Raw genomic sequence first — 18,563 nt, 5'->3', positions numbered from 1 at the left:
CAAAACCAATTAAATCACTTCAGTTTAATTTCAACTGTACTTCAAAAGGGGTGTTTGTGTTTGAAGCTGCAACAATTAGAAGTCTCTTCTTAAGCTGTTTTCACACATGCACTCCCAGCAATATTTAAGACCCCTTTGAAATATCAAAAAGTGATCCAGAGCTTTTAAACCAACTCATGGTGTTGCATTTATCGACCGTGTGACTGCTGGAGAAAGAAATAACTGCTTCAAGGTAAACCGTTTGTCGGCCTCTGCCTGAACCCTCCTTCTTTTTTAAAATTTGCACCCGCCCAGGCGACTGTGTCTCAGTAGGTAGATTCGGTTGTTTCTCAACCGGAAGGTCGGGGTTCGATCCCCAGCTCCTGCAGCCACATGACCCATGTTCTCAAGACACTCTTTTTCAAAAAAGATCTTTTTTTGTGAAAAAAAAGGGCTTTTTATGCCTCCACATGAGAGATAGGACAGCGGAAAGAGTCGGAAACCTGGGAAAGAGGGAGTGGGAAACGACACGGGAAAACAGCCAGTCAGGTGTTGATGAGGTAAACCTGATTGAAGAGGAATCTATCATCGGAAACACACCTCAACAATCAGGTAAATAAGACACAGGGGGCTAATGTGCATTTGCTTTGATATTTCCAGAGGGGGACTTTGAAATTAACCAGCCAAGTGATGATAAATGATAGCATTATGGTGCATTAACGTTATCATCCAAGGGGAAAGGACAATCACACTTTGCACTGGCACAGAGGGAGAGGCGGACTCTGACCAGGCATGAAGCCAAAATCCTCCAGGGCACAAAACAACGGAGATAGATGGAGGTTGAAAACAACAGATAATGCAAAATATTTCAACTACCATAAATCTTTCTTCTCAAGCACTAGGCCTATTACTTAAAGAGACCGTATTTGTGATAAAAGTTGTGGCATTACACCAGTATTTCTCTCCCGCTCTCAACTGAGTCTTTACTGCTGCGGGTTTCGTAGAGAAATTGCAGATAATCATGTGCAATTTTCTTATCTTTACCTGATTCCATTTAAGCACTCCAATTCCCAAACTAACTCGGGTGGTGAGGTTCGCTACGGAGAATGAAAATCTCTCCAGTTATTAAACGACAAGTGTTGCGATGGAGGGGCCAGGTTGTTATTGCCTCTGAATGTCATTACACTTCGATCCTCTTTAAGTGTTTTTTCCACACTCATGCTTGGCACTTAAATTGATGGCGTTCCAATGAACAGCTGTGTCTCGTCACACATTTTTCGCAATTTCACGTGGGACAGTGCGGGCGATGGAAATCTGATTTCCATTTCAGTGGAATAACTTGAGGAATGAGAAAAGGGTTACTGGGATTTTCAATGACTACAGTTTATAAATGGCACACGGGAGACTGCAGATCTGTTCTCCTTTTTTTTTCTCTCTCTCTTCTCACAAGACTATCACAGAGTCCTTACCCTGTAACGCTCAATTAACAATGGAATAACAGCCTAGTGGGTGATTAAGTGGGTGATTAGTCATTATCAAACTACACAGATGATGTCATCAAATTAACATTAGGATGTGACAGTGGGACTACTGTGAGGGCAGATCTGACAAAGGGATCAAAGAGATTCATTATAATCACGGGTAAAAAAAAAGAAAAAAAAAAGACAGGGAGCACGCCTGGCACAACTTGAAACGACTTGAAATGTTGATAGATGAAGAGGGAACTGATTAGGAAAAGTATGTAGAACACTTCTGGTCTAAAACATTTTTTTTAAAAAGGACCTTTTCTTTAAGGGTGGTTTCACATTAGGGACCCGGGCCCCGGATCCAAGTACACTTGACCCTGAAGTCTGCTTCATATGATCAGTGTGAACACAAACGTACCGCACTCGGATACCGTGCCGAGTCAGCTTGAAGAGGTGGTCTCAGGTATGTTTCATGTGTACTCGAGTACGGTCCATGGGAGATGTGAACGCAACCATGCTCAAACAATGAAGTGGACCGCTACATGACGTTATTCTAAAGGGCTCCCGTCGCTTAAATCATCCTCTGAGCTGCATGATAGATGTGGAAGTAGGAAGAAGGTTGTTGTTGGCGTCTCAGAAATAACAAAAAAATCCACAGTTAGCAGGATGGACTCCGTCAGCGAGTGGTTACCATGGTTGCCGAATATGCAACTATGTGCATACTGCTGTGTGGTGCAGATCCTTGGACTTGTATGCAGGCAGTTGTGAGTTTGACACCAGGTCTACCCATGTGGGATTTGTTTTTCATCTGTATCTGTGCTGCACTGATCCCTTTAACTATCATTTTAACTGCTATAAATACGAGATATATCTTGAAAACCGCTGTGTGTGAATGTGATGAATCTTGTAATAGAAGCAGATTTCGCACTGAAATCTAGCCTGAACATAAAACATTTTTTAAGGATTATTTTGAGGCATTTTTATGCCTTTAATTAAAGATGGGATAGTGGATAAAGTCAGAAATCTAAGAGAGAGAGAGAGTGGAGAATGACATGCAGTACAGGAGCCAGAGGTTAGACTCTGGGCCGCCCGCTTGGAGGACTACAACCACCGTACATGGGGCGTGCACAACGTATCCAACGTCTCTAAATAAAAGTCTTTCAGGTAAATTTCCAACAGAAAAATGTATGCTGAGATATCACCAGCAGGACTCTAGACATGTTTCTAATTATCAGTCTTTAAAAAGTCTCACTACAGCATCTGTCAAATTAAATCACAAGGAAAGTAAGCTCCACCGTTAGAAGACAATAAGACGCACTTTTCTTACATGTTGGAATTCAAATACAGTCATTTACAGGAAGTGTATCTGTACTTTGTTGTTTCCAGTAATTAGACAAGTAAAAGGGGGGGGGGGGGCTGCATCCTGGAAACATTACAACAGATCATTACTGTAAGAGAGGGGCTTCTATAAAGTGCCAGCTTTGGTGGATATGATGATACACTTTTTGTTTGTGATCAGGAGACTAATGGCTGGTGCTCTAGTTAATGGTTTGTTTGATTGGTTGTTTACAGCTTCAGTATTTTAGCTCACTCTCTTTGCCATTGATTAATCCGACAGCACAACAACAACACACAGAGTGAGCATCTTGAATTATGTGCTGGAAATAAGCAGACACAAAGTCAGGTATGGGCGGTATGATGGTGCAGTGGTTAGCACCGTCTTGTTGGTGGTGACCTTTCCGTGTGGAGTTTGAATGATCTCCCGTGCATGTGTGGGTTCTCTCCAGGAACTCAGTAGCCTCCTCAGCTACTGCAATTCACTATATTTTGGTTTTAACTAGGCGTCTGTGCACCGTCTAAAACTCGTTTAAAATGCTAAATTCCTTTGTTTGCATTTAAAGCCCTTAATGGCCAATTTACATCCCAGATCTCTTATAACCATACAGTACAGCTAGACCTCTCAGATCATCAGATCAAGGATTTCTAACCATCCAACTCTCAGAAAAATAGAAGAAAATAGAAGAAAAGTCTTCGGATAATTTTTTTCATAGTCTTCTCTGTAGCCGCAAGACTGTGGAACAACCTGCCGCTACGTATAAATGCCTGTCCTAACCGCACGCGAGCGACAAAATCAGCCCGATTCTATTGTTTCATATTGGAGTGTCCTAACTGCCCGCTAGCGACGCAGCACGCCGTGCTGTTTTTACCTCGCCGTTTTCTCTTTTCCTCTCTGTCGCTCGCTTAGACGGACAAAGAACGGAAAGGATGGGGCTCTACACTGACACTCACTTTTCTCACTCAACAGAGCTTGTTAGCTTGTTGCTCAAAGGGGAAACAGTGGTGCATAAATAATATCCACATCCTTGATTGAAAATGTTGTGCTTTGACTTATGTCTACAACACTGTAGAAAAACTTTTTTTTCCAAGGCACCACTCTTCTGTTTGTTCACCTTCAACACAAAAGCACCAGATGTCAAATTGTTTGCAACGGAGAAATTCACAGACCATGAAGCACAAAGAATGAAATATATAACGGATGCAGTGTGGACAGCCAGTGTGCGGCCATGCGATCAGCAGATTCTCTGGCCGGCTCACTAAAGACTCACTTGTAGTCCCTTGCATTCTCCTGCAGTTGTTTCCTTATCTGATTAGCATCTTACCTTCATGAAAGCCCTTATGTGCGTCTGTGTGTCTATATATTATATTCTTTCATCTCCTTTGCTGCAGGCTTCCTGGTTGAGATATGAGGTTCAGCTCTCAGCTGTGTGCGTCTGTGTGCTCTGACTGTGCCTGTACCTCCACTTGCTGTTCCTGCCATGTTACATCTTTTACAGTAATTGGTGTTTTTATATGTTCTTCATTTATTTTTAAAGCACGTTTTAAAGCGCTATATAAATAAAGTTGACCCTGACCTTGACCTCCCTCCCACAGTATAAAGACCTGCTCGATTGTTGCCTCTTAATTGCCCCGTAAATGTTGCTGCGAGTGTTGTCTCTCTACCTGTGTCTCAATTCTGGAGTAGCATCCTTTGAAGGACTCAGCCTCAGGGGGCCTGTGTCTCCCCATTCCTGTCGCATAGCAGTATGGCCAGCTATACTTTTAAGTACTCGTCAGCTGCTTAAGAGTCTTCCATCTCATTTAAATTGGAGCCCAATGAATCTGGTGAGAATGCATCTAGTGCATCTTCATGGCCCTAAAAAAGAACGATGCTTTTTCGGCTGCATTGACGGATCTCCCCCAAAGTTCAGTGAGGTGATCTGGCACTACTACCACCCGACGTCCCTGAAGCCAAGCCTTCACCATCAGACTCTGTCATCCCCACAACCACCGGCGTCCTCATTAATGGGCAACAGGAACGCGAGGAATACAAAGGAGAAATCCTTCCTGCACATTATCCCATATGCTCTTTTGTAAAGCGTCTCGAGATAACACTATGAATTGGCGCTTTACAAATAATGATTGATTGATTGATTTGAAGGAGCTTTCAGAATGGGACGGCCATCGACGCGCCGCTGTTGTGCAATTGGTCTTGTAATGCGCCCTTCAAAGGATGAAGCCCTTCTGATAACAGCTGGGATCTGCTGCAGCCCCCCGGCAAGACGTATGGATAATGGATGGATGGAAGATCCGGTTATTGCACCTCTTTTCCGGGGTTTATTTGGGACAATGGTGTGGGTAATTGTAGAGTGAATGTGTGCCTAAACGTACCTTTTTTCGTCTCTGTACCATTCAAACTCCGGTGTGGGCACAGCGGTGGCGTCGCACTGCAGCGTCCCCAGGCGGCCCACCTGAGTCTCTGAGCTCTGGGTTTTCTTTATTGTTGGAGGGTCTACAGAGACACATCGAGAAAACACACACACAAAACCAAATGTTATCAAAATCATTTCACCTGGCACTCGTGTTTCTTTCCGTTTTCCTTTGAAACTCCCCTTTCTTCCCTAAGAAGTGAATTCATCTTATTTTGTCAGGCATTTCTGAAGAGTCTTTCATATACGCCTGAACGAGAGAAAAGCCCTTTCATATGGACGACAAATGACTGGTAAGGAATTTCACTGATACAAAGAAGTAAACAGACAATGAAGAAGCCAATCAAAACTAAACTGAAGTAAATGAAAGTTTCTTCTACATACAACATGATTTAAGTTGAATTTGTAGCCGAAGGACTTCGAGTCCAAGAGCAAATATAAAAATAGATCTCTTTGAGCTTGACTTAAAGAAATAATCAATAAAAAAAAGCTTCAACTTCATCTTTTTAAACATTAATCATGCACACAAGAGTGATATCTTCACACTGCACATTGGCCAGAAAAGTGTCCAATGTGGATTAATGCCTGTTTTCCATTTGGGATTAAACACTAAGAAGTGGTTTAATATAGAAATCTTTATCATTTAATTCAGGCACTCAGACTTGGCTGAAGTTCGGCTCGGGCAAACAGCCATGTGCGATTTGTTCAGATCAAAGAAAACTCTATAACTCCTGAGGGGGAAGGAGTTGGTTTGTGATGTCTCATGAGCTGCTCATCAATCAGAGCAGCCAACATATGTATTACACTCATCAGATCTACAGCGGACCCACGACAAGATGCAATTAGGCGATCTTGTTTTGAAGTAGCTCTCAAATGCTGCGATACTGGAGAACTACAACCGAAGAGATGGTTGCAATCAGAGTAAGTGATCTTACTCCTGGATCATCTTGACTGAAGTGTGCTCAGAAACTTTTAAGATGTCGCCCTCCACACGTCTCTACTGCTGCTGCCATCTTGACTTCATCTTAACCGTGTATCACCTTGTGAACGTCTGGCCTGAAAACCCCGCTGAGACTATTTGACGGATGTTGTGTAAAGTTTGTTGTATACTTACAGTTGACAACCACGTTGACATATTTGACGTCGGGCGTGGCGACGTCGTTGCTGGCCTTGCATTCATATCGACCCGCTTGGTTTCGCATGATGCCTATAATGTCCAGGTATTCTTCTCCATCCAACGGCTCAGCTGCAGGTGATTGAAAGAGAGAGAGAGACAAGAGAAGGGGGCTGAGTTAAATAAAGAACTCAGTTTTAATTTGAACTCTTCAGCCCTGTTCAGACTGCAATTCAAGGCGCCATATTTATGCCATTTAACCCTTAATATGAATATCGAAGAGGTGTAATGGGGGAAAGAAGTCATCCCCCTCTGTGCTGCCTTAAATGTATGATTCCGTCGTACTACATGTAGCATTGATATAAAGGCAAATATCCTCATTAAAGCATTGTATAGTAGACTCTGTTACTTCGGCCGCTACTTCCGCGTGGTACTTTTATGTCATGTCTTACCTCAGGAGACCCCCCCGCCCCCCCCTCCTGTCTGACAGGGATAGTCTCCCACTGTGAGGTGTATGTGTTAACAGCCAGGTCAGGAGACTATGCGGAGCAGTCCTCCTGAAATGATCTAGATATTTTCAGGAGTGAATATGTGAAAACTGCTGTTTTGATCTCTTATCTTGATTCATACCTCTGCTGCTGCTAACATTTCCCAGTTTTATATTTCCATGGTGACTTTCTAAACTCAGCCTCCCCTGAGACTACTGCTATTATTTTGCCACCCACGCTGGATTGGCATGGCCATTAGTGCAGAGGACAATAAGACACTCTATTACAGAGAAAGCTAAACGGCCCGTCTGATTAGGATTCACAAAGAACTGTCAGGGACCGGCTTTATTCAAGATACTGTATGTTAAGGTACAAAATGGAAAGTGATTTCTTTTCAACATGGCCGAAAAACAAAACCTGACGCTGTTGAAGCAAACACCAAGCTCTCGGCTTGGATCATTCTAATTCCTTCAAGTCCTTTCAGATTTGCTCAGAATTTAAGGCAAAATAAAAAAAGGCATCAGCTTGAACTACAGCATGCTTCCACGCATTTTCCACAACAGCGGTAATTAAGATTTGCAGTGAGGTCATGTAGAAGCACCCAGACTGAACGACTCACATTTCCTCTCCAGCTGAAAGCACATTTAGCATTTAAGAACTCGCTAAGATGACTTTTATTAGTCCTTTGTCTGAAAGCTTCAATTAACCGAGGAATAATATCTGCAAATGTCAGACAAAACATCTGAACACAGTGTGAGAAAACCGCAGAGACTATCAGACAGATATCCCACTAATTGCTTAATGAGCAATCCAGCTAATTAGCCATGTAAGGAACACAGCGTCTCAGTGTCTCATTAGCAAAGACGCCACGTCATATTGCAGATCTACGGGTGGGTCAGGAGCTAGAAATGGCTTAGTCTGTGATGTGCTGCCATGTTAATTGCACGGCATCTTTTATCACCAGTAAAGACAGCTTTGTTGGTGCCAAGAGACTGAAATGACTTTATTTGTGATCAGTTTGTATGTTTGGTGGATGGGGAAGTGTGAAACTCTGCAGTTAATCAGACGGGGATGTGATAATTAATCCTGGCTGTGATCATGCCATATAAATGCACAGCTTGCTTATTTGAATTAACCAACAACCCAACCTGCAATTTAACATCACAGACTGTTTAAAAAAATGAATGAAGTCACCCTATTCGATTCTGAAAAGGCATATTGAAGCCCGATGATGGCTGTTCACATATTGGGAACACTCTCTCAACCTAACTTTCCATCAGTCTACAAACCGGCAAAGAGGTGGAGCTGTGATGTTATGATGCCTTCATGTGGTGTCGGACACATTGGAAAAATGAGTTTCCATGTTGAAAAATGCTGGTGAACGCCTGCTCAAGTCGGAACAACAACTCAAAAACTCTGGAAGAATTCGGTGACGTCATGTTCGTCATCAACATGGCGGGCAAAAGATGTTTCATAAATGGTAAGGCACTTTTTTATTCTTTCACATAATGCACATCAACTTTATGCTCAAATATAATTTGTCGTATGGTATTACCACATCGTCATCATAGCACCCACATTGTTTGGAATGAAAGCATGTGAACACACTGTCGGAAGAACGACGGCCCAACTCTGAAACTGGGACCATCCGAGGAGCACCTGAATGCAGCATTGGGCCTCATCACACCCACCTGTCAATCTTGACCACACCCCCTACTTATGCAATCAATGCATAACTCACAGAATAAATTCAAATAATTCTCAAATTCTCCCCTCATGCAGTTTTTACCAAAAGAGATTTATATGGAATCCGTTTTTTAGACCAGGCTGTAAATGTGTTTATTATTGGTGTAAAATGTGCATTTTAATATGACACCTGATGGGGATTCTTTGGCTTTTTGATCCAACCTCAAGTGGACACTTCAAGAACTTCAGCTTTTCACACTTCCACATTGGCTTCATTTCTTCAGCACTGCAGCTCGCTGCTGCTTGTGTAATAAGAAATCATCATTTTAAAGCCGGCATGGCGATAGAGCAGATCTCTGGGTATTTCTCAAAAAGACACAATTATCTGCACTGAATGAGCGAGGGACTCTCCTAGGACCTGGCAAATATAATAACAACAATAACATGGCCTGATACTTCCCTTAATAGGAGAAAATAAGGAGTGATGGAATCTTGGCGGTGGAAATAAATTGCACAGAGGAGGTCTCTAGGGTGAGTGGAGAAAAACACACTGTTTGTAAGGATAGTAAATGTCAGCTCGCTGCAGGCTCTGTCAGACCAAAGAGTCACAACCTGGGGAATGAACCGGCAACTTTAGAGAGGTGAGTGGAACAACGGCCGTTCTGCTTTGGTGAACACACATAAATGCTACGCTATTTCATGCCATGAAGCTCACTGGAAAAAAAAAACGCCCTGAAAACATCAGTCTGACTTTTATATAAAAAGCTCAAAGGCTGAAGAACTGCTGCTGAGTCTGGTGTCTATGCCAGAAACAGAAGAAGAAGAAAAAAACAAACGAATGATCTGAATCAAGAGCATGATGGAGACGGAGGGGGGGAGGTCAGACGATACAGTATTATTTCATCCTGATTGAAAGATCAGTGGGATTGTGATCAAAGACTAAACCTGATCACGTTCAGCTCTGCCTGGACGGACTGCCAGACTAAGTTGATTGGAGAGGTTTGATTGAAAATCTGTTGCCATGGAAATTCTATTGAAGCTCGATCTCTTCTTCAGTCCCTAGGTTTGGTCGCTGGATGAAGCGAGAGAGAGAGAGAGGGAGGGAGAGAGAGAGAGAACCAGGTGACTGCAAAGATCAAAGAACAGAGGAGAGAGAAAAGAAGAGAATTTAAATGAGAAATGAGAGGAAGGGGCTCTGCTTTTCCTTTTTCTTTTTTTTTCCCAAAGCACAGCAATTAGCTGCCAGTGTGTGTTTAAAGAGCAGCTCAATGATGAACTATGAATGGAAACGGATGTTTTGTCTTGAGAAACAATTGATCACAACACAACATTTCATGCATCTTCGTCTGCAGCCACAGGAGAACGCCGCTTCTTGTAGTGTTTGTTTCACGTGCTATCTTATTAATGAAGCTTAATTAAGAAGGATTGGTTAATCCTATCTCCAGGGATTTGATTAGGGAGAGTAGAGTATGTGTTGTGTAGGTATTCAGGCATTATTTCTCTCTGGTGAGCATGAAGCGTGCACACGAGTGGAGGTGGAGACGCATTGCCTTGAAGGCTTTTCAGGGAGCACTAAGAGCAGTGACTGATTCAAAGTGCGTCGTTAGAAAAGCCCAATGAATCCTGACATTACACTGTATTATATCATCACATTTCTATGCTAATCTGGGAAGTGGAAGGCAAGTGGTTGGCAGAGAGGAGAAGGGTAGATTAAATAAGGCAAGGACAAGGAGTGAGCACGCTCCCCCCCCCCAATTTCACACGATGTTTTTCAGGCTAGTTATCAACATGCCAGCGCACATAATGGGAATGCAAACATGCCGACGTTTGACAGGCTGTGTAGCATCTTTATTGCAGCGTTCTAGTATCCGCAGATTTCCTAAAAAGCGCTAAAAACAAAGTAAATTTCTAAGACATCTCATTTTACACTAAAGGTTTGGAACAAATTGATATTAATGACGTCGCTAGATTTAAAAAAAAAAAAAACTGGAACAACAAAAGAGTAAGGAGAAGAAGAAGGAAATGTAGGAATGGATAGAGCTTCACTATAAAAAAACACTGAAGGTATTTTTTTGGCAGCACCAAACATTTTCTACATTCTCGCTCTTCTGACTAGCACATTCTTACACGCTCGCACTCTCTCCCTGTACATCTGAAGCAGCAGGTCAGAGTTCCCTGCCTAACATCAGCGTGTTCGTTGCCAACCTTTGATTACATCTCCACATTGGAAATCTTTCACTTCCACATGTCTCCTGGAATACGAGCAGCGCCTGCAGCAATGAGCTTCCCTTACAAATAGACGTCGACAGCGAGGAAACACGGGGAAACGTGAGGAAAAGAGTGTTTTCTGTTTTCGACCAGGGGAGAATGGCATTAACAGGAATAGAAAGTTGTGGGTGCTGAGTTACTTTTAGACCCCTGCACTGGGTTACACCTGCTCAGCGTGGGTTCAAACGTTTTGAACGTCATTCCTAATTTAGGACGCGGTTTACGCTCTGCTGATATTTAAGGTGTTGCACCAGCTGGGATAAAGCTCCAACATACTGTAGGTGTAACAAGGTCAAATATGCACATGAATATTTCACTGTTTTTAATATAATTACACAAAATATTTGTCTCAGAGGACTCTGGGACTCAGGATGTACTCGTGTTAAAATCTGCTTCTTCTTTGGTTATTTGTTTATATTTGTGTTGCCCTCTTCCCCTTTGGTACAACGCCCTGTGGGAGTGGTAGGTGTATGCTAGCGGTTAGTGTATCTATATTATCTAAATCACAGGTTCCCAAAGATGGGGGTTGGAACCCCCTGGGGGGTCGCAAGTCACTGTGAGGGGGGTCGTGAGATGCCTTCCAAAAAGAAATACAAATTTGAAATGCATATTTGCATATTTTACCCATTTCTGTGAAATAGTCCTCAAGTGAGATTTGTGCTGAAATGAAAGTAAAACATTTCACTGTAACAATGTTTGTTTACTTATTTTTTTTATCACAACAGAAACCCGGCGGTTACATCGGCGGACTTATGACTTAAATCTGTCACGATTGGAAAACAAGGAGGTGTGGACTCAAGTGCAGAATTAACTAAACTATTTATTTGAACAAAAACTTACTTCAAAAAGTTCAACAAAAAAACACAGGGATCAAAAACAGGGAGCCACCGGTACACTGACATACCAACGACCGACATACAAACAACATACACACAATGAACTGACACAGAACGGAAGAAACACAGAGACTAAATAGACACAGGTAATCAGACACAGGTGAGACTAATGACACAGGTGAAGACAATCAGGGCAATCAAGGCAGGGAGAAACACAAGACCAGAAACACTGAGGACAATACAAAATAAATCAAGAAACACTGAAGACACACAGAACTCAAGAGTCTAACAAAACGCACGAGAACACAGAGATACACGAGGATAAGAAATGACAAAGTAAAACAGAAAACACTGAAGACAAAACTAGGAAACATTAACACACAAGGGAAACAAGCAACACTGGGATAAAACTCAAACACAAAACCAAATCATGACAAAATCTCACACTTAGCTCGTAGTATGTTAAACGTATTCCATAAAATATGGTTGTTATAGTTGATAACTTGGAGGATGAGGAGGAGCAGAGGGTTTTAGATTTCATCCCTTAGGAATGCATGATGACTTTGTTTTGTAGTCCCGCTTCAGTTTTCTGTGCGCGGGGATAATTTCAGGTGTCCAATAATGAGTTCCTTTAATTACCTTAGCTTAACTTACCTCAGAACTATTGAGTTTTGGTAGAAGAAGCCTAAATAAACGGTTTAGTACCATGGATGGATGTATCATTATGCATTGAAATTACATCTAAATTCATTTGATCGTCGCAGTTTGTTGTATTTTATCAAGACGTTTCCCATTTCAGGGGTAGTTTCTCTTTTTTTTTCAGAACGCTCCTACTCCACAATAATAAGATTTAGGCCTCAAAACTTAATTACCATTGCTGAGTGCGGTGTTGGGAAACCATAACTTTTCAGAAAGCATTGTTTTATGAGATGCTGAAAAGTAATACATCGGATGTGGGAGTTCGAAATACTGTTGGTAAACCCCCTCAGAGTTGAATTTAAATGGAAAAAAAATCACTCTACTCAAAAAGGAGTTCTGTAAATGTAAACCATGTTGAAGCTGAGAATTACAGGAAACATGAGCAGATAATTAAGTTATGCAGTAAGCTGCATTACAGCTGCCTCCAGCGGAGAATTGTCTCCCTAGCCATTATCCAAAAGTCTATGAATATTGTAGGCTGAAATGCAAAGCAAAGTCAAAGGTTTGAGACCATCCAAACTGCACAACATGCAGTGTTTACTACATGCTTCCAGCTCAGCACGCCTATTATGTTTTAAAGAATGGATGAGATATTTTAAATTGGACTTTAAATCCACCTTTCACCCCTTTTTGGACACCTCAGATTGTTTTTCTGCCATTCCCTAATTTGCCATGCTAGAATGTCAGTGCATATAATTGCTGTCTTTTTCCACTCATTATGCGGTTTAAAGCCCAGTGGCCTCGCGGATAGGCAACAGCAGGCTTTTTGGAAACAAGTTGAGGAGTGTTGAGGGGCCTGGAAGAAGTTTTTGCCTCCACAAATGCCTGCCGGAGACTGATTTGCATTGCACTTGCAAGTTTGTGAGGACAAGTGCCGTTTTCAAGATCTCTAGAGATGGAGGGGCTGCAGTGGGAAGGGGGCGCAACCACACATTCTGTTGGTCCATACGTGCACACAGGCCCAAGCAAATCAGGGGACTAGAGAGACCGAGGAGGAGGAGGAGGAGGAGGAGGTGGAGGAGGAGGGGTGAGGGTTTTTTTTTTTGAATCGCAGACCAGCAACTTCAGCTGACAACTGGATGGCACTCATTTGCATATCTTCATGCATCATTCATCAGCATCGCTTTTACCACAGTGCGAAACATTACGTTTATTTCCTCGGATGCTAATTTATGTTAAGCAGCCGATTTGAGAAACTTCAGAGTGGAGAGGCATAAAAGACCCTGCGACATTTACTTTCTTTTGTCTGCTACAGTGTGACAGTATTTGTGCTGGTGTCTCTTTAAATGCATAAATCTATCACTCACAACCGGTCCTTAATTCCTGTGTTTATGTGTATGTTTTAAGCATGATTCAACAGTTTGTCCTGGTTAATGTTACCCGACAGCTTTCTTCCTGCCAGGAGCCATTTACAGTAAATATCCTCATCAACACTACTCACTGTCAAAGTTTATTAAAGGATGCATGAGCTCTGAAACCTGGTGAATCTTCAGCTCACTTATGACTCTATTGATTGTGTAACTGACACCAAACGCACCACAATGCAAATATTTCTGTAGAGGACTCAACAGACTGCTGTTTCAAGACATTTCATATACGCCCCTGTGATGATTTGCCTTCAGTCTGAATGTTGCTGAGGCGTAATGGGGGTGACGAGGTGATCCCGGCTCTGTACCTTCTTCTGAGGTAGTAACAGAGGCGTTACAGGGACGAGACTGGAGACAGCTGAACCAGTGAGGGAAGTGCAGCGCTGTGTGTGCGTGTATGTCTGACTGTGTGTGTATTTGGAGCTCCTGCTGACGTGCTTTCCAATAATGAAAGGCAATGTGAATTCACAGACTGTGACAAAAATATTACACCATCACATACTCCATCTTAACAGTAGATTGGAAAAAAAAACAAAACTTCTCCAAGCCATTCAGTACTGTAGATTGTTGCACAACTTTTACTACATGTAATGTAACAAAATCACATCATACACGATGATGAAATAGTGTTAGCTTTCATCTGCAAGAAGAATGAAAGGTGTGGCTTTTGTTGTTGTGATATCAGTTTGAACAGATTTATGTTAAAAATGATCTCCAGCTGTCCATTGTAAAAGCATCATGATTGAGTAAGGTAGGTGTGTAACTTAAATAAACCGTTCTACATCAACAATGTGCATCTTTAAGTTAATTCATCATCCGTAACAAAGGACGAATCACTTGTATCTTGAAATGTCTCAATTTCTTCAAAATAAAAGCACAATTGGTCTTCTTGTAGAACTCCTGTGATGTGTTGAACAGCCTGAAATGTCCTTGTACACTTGGCAGAGAGCCTTGCTATCTGTGTAGAACTCCTATCTTTCAGCAGTTTGAGGACAAAAGGAGAACTTCCACTTCCAGTCACAAGCCATTTGCTGCCACCGCTGCTGGCAGTGAAGAAATAACACAGGTGTTGGAGCCAAAAACGAGACGGCTGTTTATTTGCCGCTTCTTGAGCCGAGGAAATGATACGCACAGCGGAGCATCGCAGCCGTCTGTTTCTCTGAACGCTGTAGTTCCTCTCAGTATCTCATTTTGTAACTCTCCTCTTTTTTCTTTTTTTTTACTTTGACACTCATATGTCTTTGTTGTTTTTTTGAGGCACTTTCAGTGTGGTCAAACATTGTGTTAGGCCGTATACCTCGTGCTTGTTTGTCCCATTCTAGTGTGAGCCTTTAAAAGGAGATTAATTGTTGATAAAGCAGAATAGGGTTTAGTGATTGAATTCCCATGAAGGGAAGTGTGGTTGTCTGCTTTTCTCACCGAGCTGATAAACGGATCTAGACTATTGTTAAGGGAGCACTTCTCATTACCGCCTGGATAGATTCAATGAGCTCGTGTTTGCCATGGGAGAAGAGGCTTTTTGTTAAGCAAGGTCAGGCACAGAGCAACACCCCTCTATCCCCGTTTGTATTTGCACTCTCTCCTTTCCTCTCTCTGTTATGCACACACCTCGACTTCAAAAGGCGCACACACACACACACACACACACACACACACACACACACACACATGACAGCATTATTCATACACTTTTTTCCCTTCATGTCATACCTGACATGGATTGAAAACTAGAAATGTTCACTCAGCAGGGTGCAGATCTGAGATATGAGTGTATGGGGGCATGTGGGGGGGAAGCAGCTTTCGCCATCCCCTCTTCTACGAATAGATTAGAGATATAATTATCCTGTAGCGTGTTGAATTTGAGCAAATTATATAATTACATGTAATTAATCTTCAGATGCAACTTTTCAAAACGAGACAAACTTTGCTTGTCACGTGTTTTGAGCAGATTGAATTCTGGAAAATGCCAAAATTTGATTTGAAACAGAGAATTTAAGGCTTGGTGTTTTGTGCTAAATCTTAACTCATTATACTGGTTAAAGCGCTGTGGCCTCGCCGATTGGCAACAGCAGGCATTGGGGAGTGTTGAGGAGCCTGGAAGAAGATTTTGCTTCCACAAATGTGTCCCTCCTGGAGACTGATTTGCATTGCACTAGCAAGTTTGTGAGAAAAATTGCCGTTTTCAGGATCCCTGTGTCAATTTAAAATCTCCTGTAAGATGGAGGGACTGCAGTAGGAAGGGGGCACAACCACACAGTCTGTTGGTCCATATGTGCTGCACAAAGGCCCGGAGCCTCACAAAGCGAAATATGGGACTAAAGAGGAGAGAGACAGAGGAGGAGGAAGGTGAGTGTTTTTTTAACAAGCTGAGTGTCACACACACAGATCGGTTTGGTCTACATTATCCTTTGTACTCAGTAAATACTTTGAACAAAGTGTCCTAAAGGTTACTTGCCAAATGATAGAAAATCTCATATGAAACTCTATCCTCTTTTAACTCTAAAGGTTTGATAACAGACCTGGCCTGACCACACCGGCATTAAAAGAACGGGATGGTCAGTGCGGACCAAGTCTGTAAATTACTGTGAGGTGCCACTTTGTTTCCTGAGCACTGCCGGGGTGTTGAACCCCCACCAGGCCATGCGCTCGCTGTAGGCAGCCCCCTCACTGGCTGTAGGCAGCCCCCTCACTGGCTGTGGGCAGCCCCCTCACTGGCTGTAGGCAGCCCCCTCACTGGCTGTGGGCAGCCCCCTCACTGGCTGTAGGCAGCCCCCTCACTGGTTGTAGGCAGCCCCCTCACTGGTTGTAGGCAGCCCCCTCACTGGCTGTGGGCAGCCCCCTGACATCTCTCCATTAGTACATGTCCTGAGGTTTGTGCATGTGTGAATTTCAGCCTATTTGTATCCCATGAGACAGGAGAGATGTATCCTTCATTATTTTTAAATAAATCTTCTTGTTCTTAACTAAAGCGGTGCATTGCCCACAAACAGATGAGATGAGACAAACAGACAAAGAAGAAGACAAGAAGTGTCAAAAGCTAACTTTTCTGCCAAAAAGCAGTTAGTGGGGAATTCAGTCTAACTGCAACTTTGATGAACTATTTTGACCTCTTGTCTTCAGGATCCCGGGTAGAAAGACTAGTTTGGACCTACAGGCTGGAGTGTGAAGGTTGTTAACAGTATAACATTACAGACTCAATCTGTGTTTTTCAAATCTATCTGAACCTGAAGGCTAAAATGTGTGCTTGCACTCCAGGTTCAATACGATACAGAATGTATTTGTTATATGGTGACATTCACAGTTATGTGCTCACAATGGTCTTTAGAGCGGGAGGTCAACACACAGCACCCTTCAGGGCCATAAACTACCACGCAGTTATATGGGGAGGCACATAAGAAATCTCTTCTTCTGTGGTATAAATAAAAGTGGTCGAACCAGAAACCTACAGTACAGCTCAGGTCCTACTTTACAGATTTTAAAACAAGGCTGGAGTGAAGAATACCATCTTTTATCAAATATTCCCTAACTTTAAAATGTTAGGATACCCAACACACAGAGATGTGGCAAACCAATGGTAATCTGTCGCCTGGTCTGGTTTTGGACGAGGAGCAAGAGCCGCAGTCTTCTGAATTTCTCTTTGTATTCAGACTGTGTCTGTTTTCCATCAATTTTTTCCTTTCACAGATGAATTTGTACATTTTTTGGGTTTGTCTTCTCAATATGGACAGAATTTTGTAATTTTTAGATGAAACCAAACAATTAACCTGGATTGCGTACATAAAATAAAAAAATGTATACTCTTGTATAAGTGTTGAATGCTTCTGTTTAATGCAAAGTCCAAAAGCGTATTATTCTCCACTTTTTTGTTACTCATTCAGCACAGGTTGAAAACCCAGTTTGTTAAATCCCCCCAAAAAACAGATTCAGCAATCAACAGCTAAACTCGTACATCGGAATAAAAAAATTATAATGATCATTTTGACTCTATCAGTTTCACGACAGAACTGAAAACATTCAGGGAGCCTGAAGTTTTGTAAGTTATAATCAGTCGGAAAGTTCAAGTTTTTCTTCCCAATTCAATTGTGACCTCTGGAATATCAATGTGCACAATGTCCAACAAACAAAGGCTGAGAATTCCCTTCTTCCCAGTATGCGAGACACCACTGTTTCCAGTGTCAGTTTGTCATTTAAAAATGTAGAATGTACACGAGGGTTTTCATCATGGTAAGATTTCTGGTTTCAATTTGTAGTAGCCTGAGCTGTATTGACCAATTACGCATCAGCAGGCTTTGTTTTGTGCAGGAACAAAAAGTCAGTGTGGACAGCAAAACACAGGCTGAACATTATCCGCGCTAATGACAGATCTATCAGCGGTATCCTTGATTTATTTATCCAGTCTAATCCACTTTAAGAGTGTCCATTAGTGTTGACTAATCCCATTCATGCACATTCATACACTGCTGGATTATACCACTCAGGTTTCAATGTTTTACTCAAGGACGCTTCAACATGTTGACTGTGGAGCTGGGAACTAACCGCTAACCTTCCCATCAACTCCACTGAACCACAGCTGCCCTCGAGAAGGATTTCAGCGGCACAGTGAGGTTTTGGAAACAGCTCAGTTTGTTTATCGCCTTTACTGACTGAACGACCACAACAAACTCTCCACACAGCGCTCATCTCCAGAGACTTCTTTGAGCCGTCACCAGTTGCTACTGAGGTAGTCTGTACCCCCCCCCCCCCCCCCCCCCCCCTCCCTCCCCTCCCCTCCGATTTCTATGTCCATCCAATAAGCAAGGGATTTAAACTAGAAACCTTCAAATCATGACTTTGATGCTTCCTCCCTGAGGGGGCTGGGTGACTCAGGGCCTCTCCAAAAAAGAATTGCTCATGGGGGGGGAAAAAAGTGCTGAC

General features: G+C 42.5%; 1 protein-coding gene and 1 long non-coding RNA gene across 3 annotated transcripts in view; both read right to left on the bottom strand.

Annotated features, from left to right (window-relative positions):
• The window catches only part of LOC132979843 (uncharacterized), a 700,158-nt gene that overhangs the window by 160,239 nt on the left and 521,356 nt on the right, over positions 1-18,563 (bottom strand). The window lies entirely within an intron of this gene.
• The window catches only part of lsamp (limbic system associated membrane protein), a 347,849-nt gene that overhangs the window by 11,032 nt on the left and 318,254 nt on the right, over positions 1-18,563 (bottom strand). For both annotated transcript variants that reach the window (XM_061045657.1, XM_061045656.1), the window contains 2 exons: positions 6,306-6,437; positions 5,154-5,274 (listed from right to left, as the gene is read on the bottom strand). In XM_061045657.1, coding sequence (XP_060901640.1) covers positions 5,154-5,274; positions 6,306-6,437 — 253 coding nt within the window. The remainder of the gene's footprint in view (positions 1-5,153; positions 5,275-6,305; positions 6,438-18,563) is intronic.

The sequence above is a fragment of the Labrus mixtus genome, chromosome 9 (genome assembly GCF_963584025.1).
Source record: "Labrus mixtus chromosome 9, fLabMix1.1, whole genome shotgun sequence".
Classification (NCBI taxonomy): domain Eukaryota; kingdom Metazoa; phylum Chordata; class Actinopteri; order Labriformes; family Labridae; genus Labrus; species Labrus mixtus.
The sequence above is the reverse complement of the archived record's forward strand: the minus strand, read 5'-3'. Positions and strand labels throughout refer to the sequence as shown.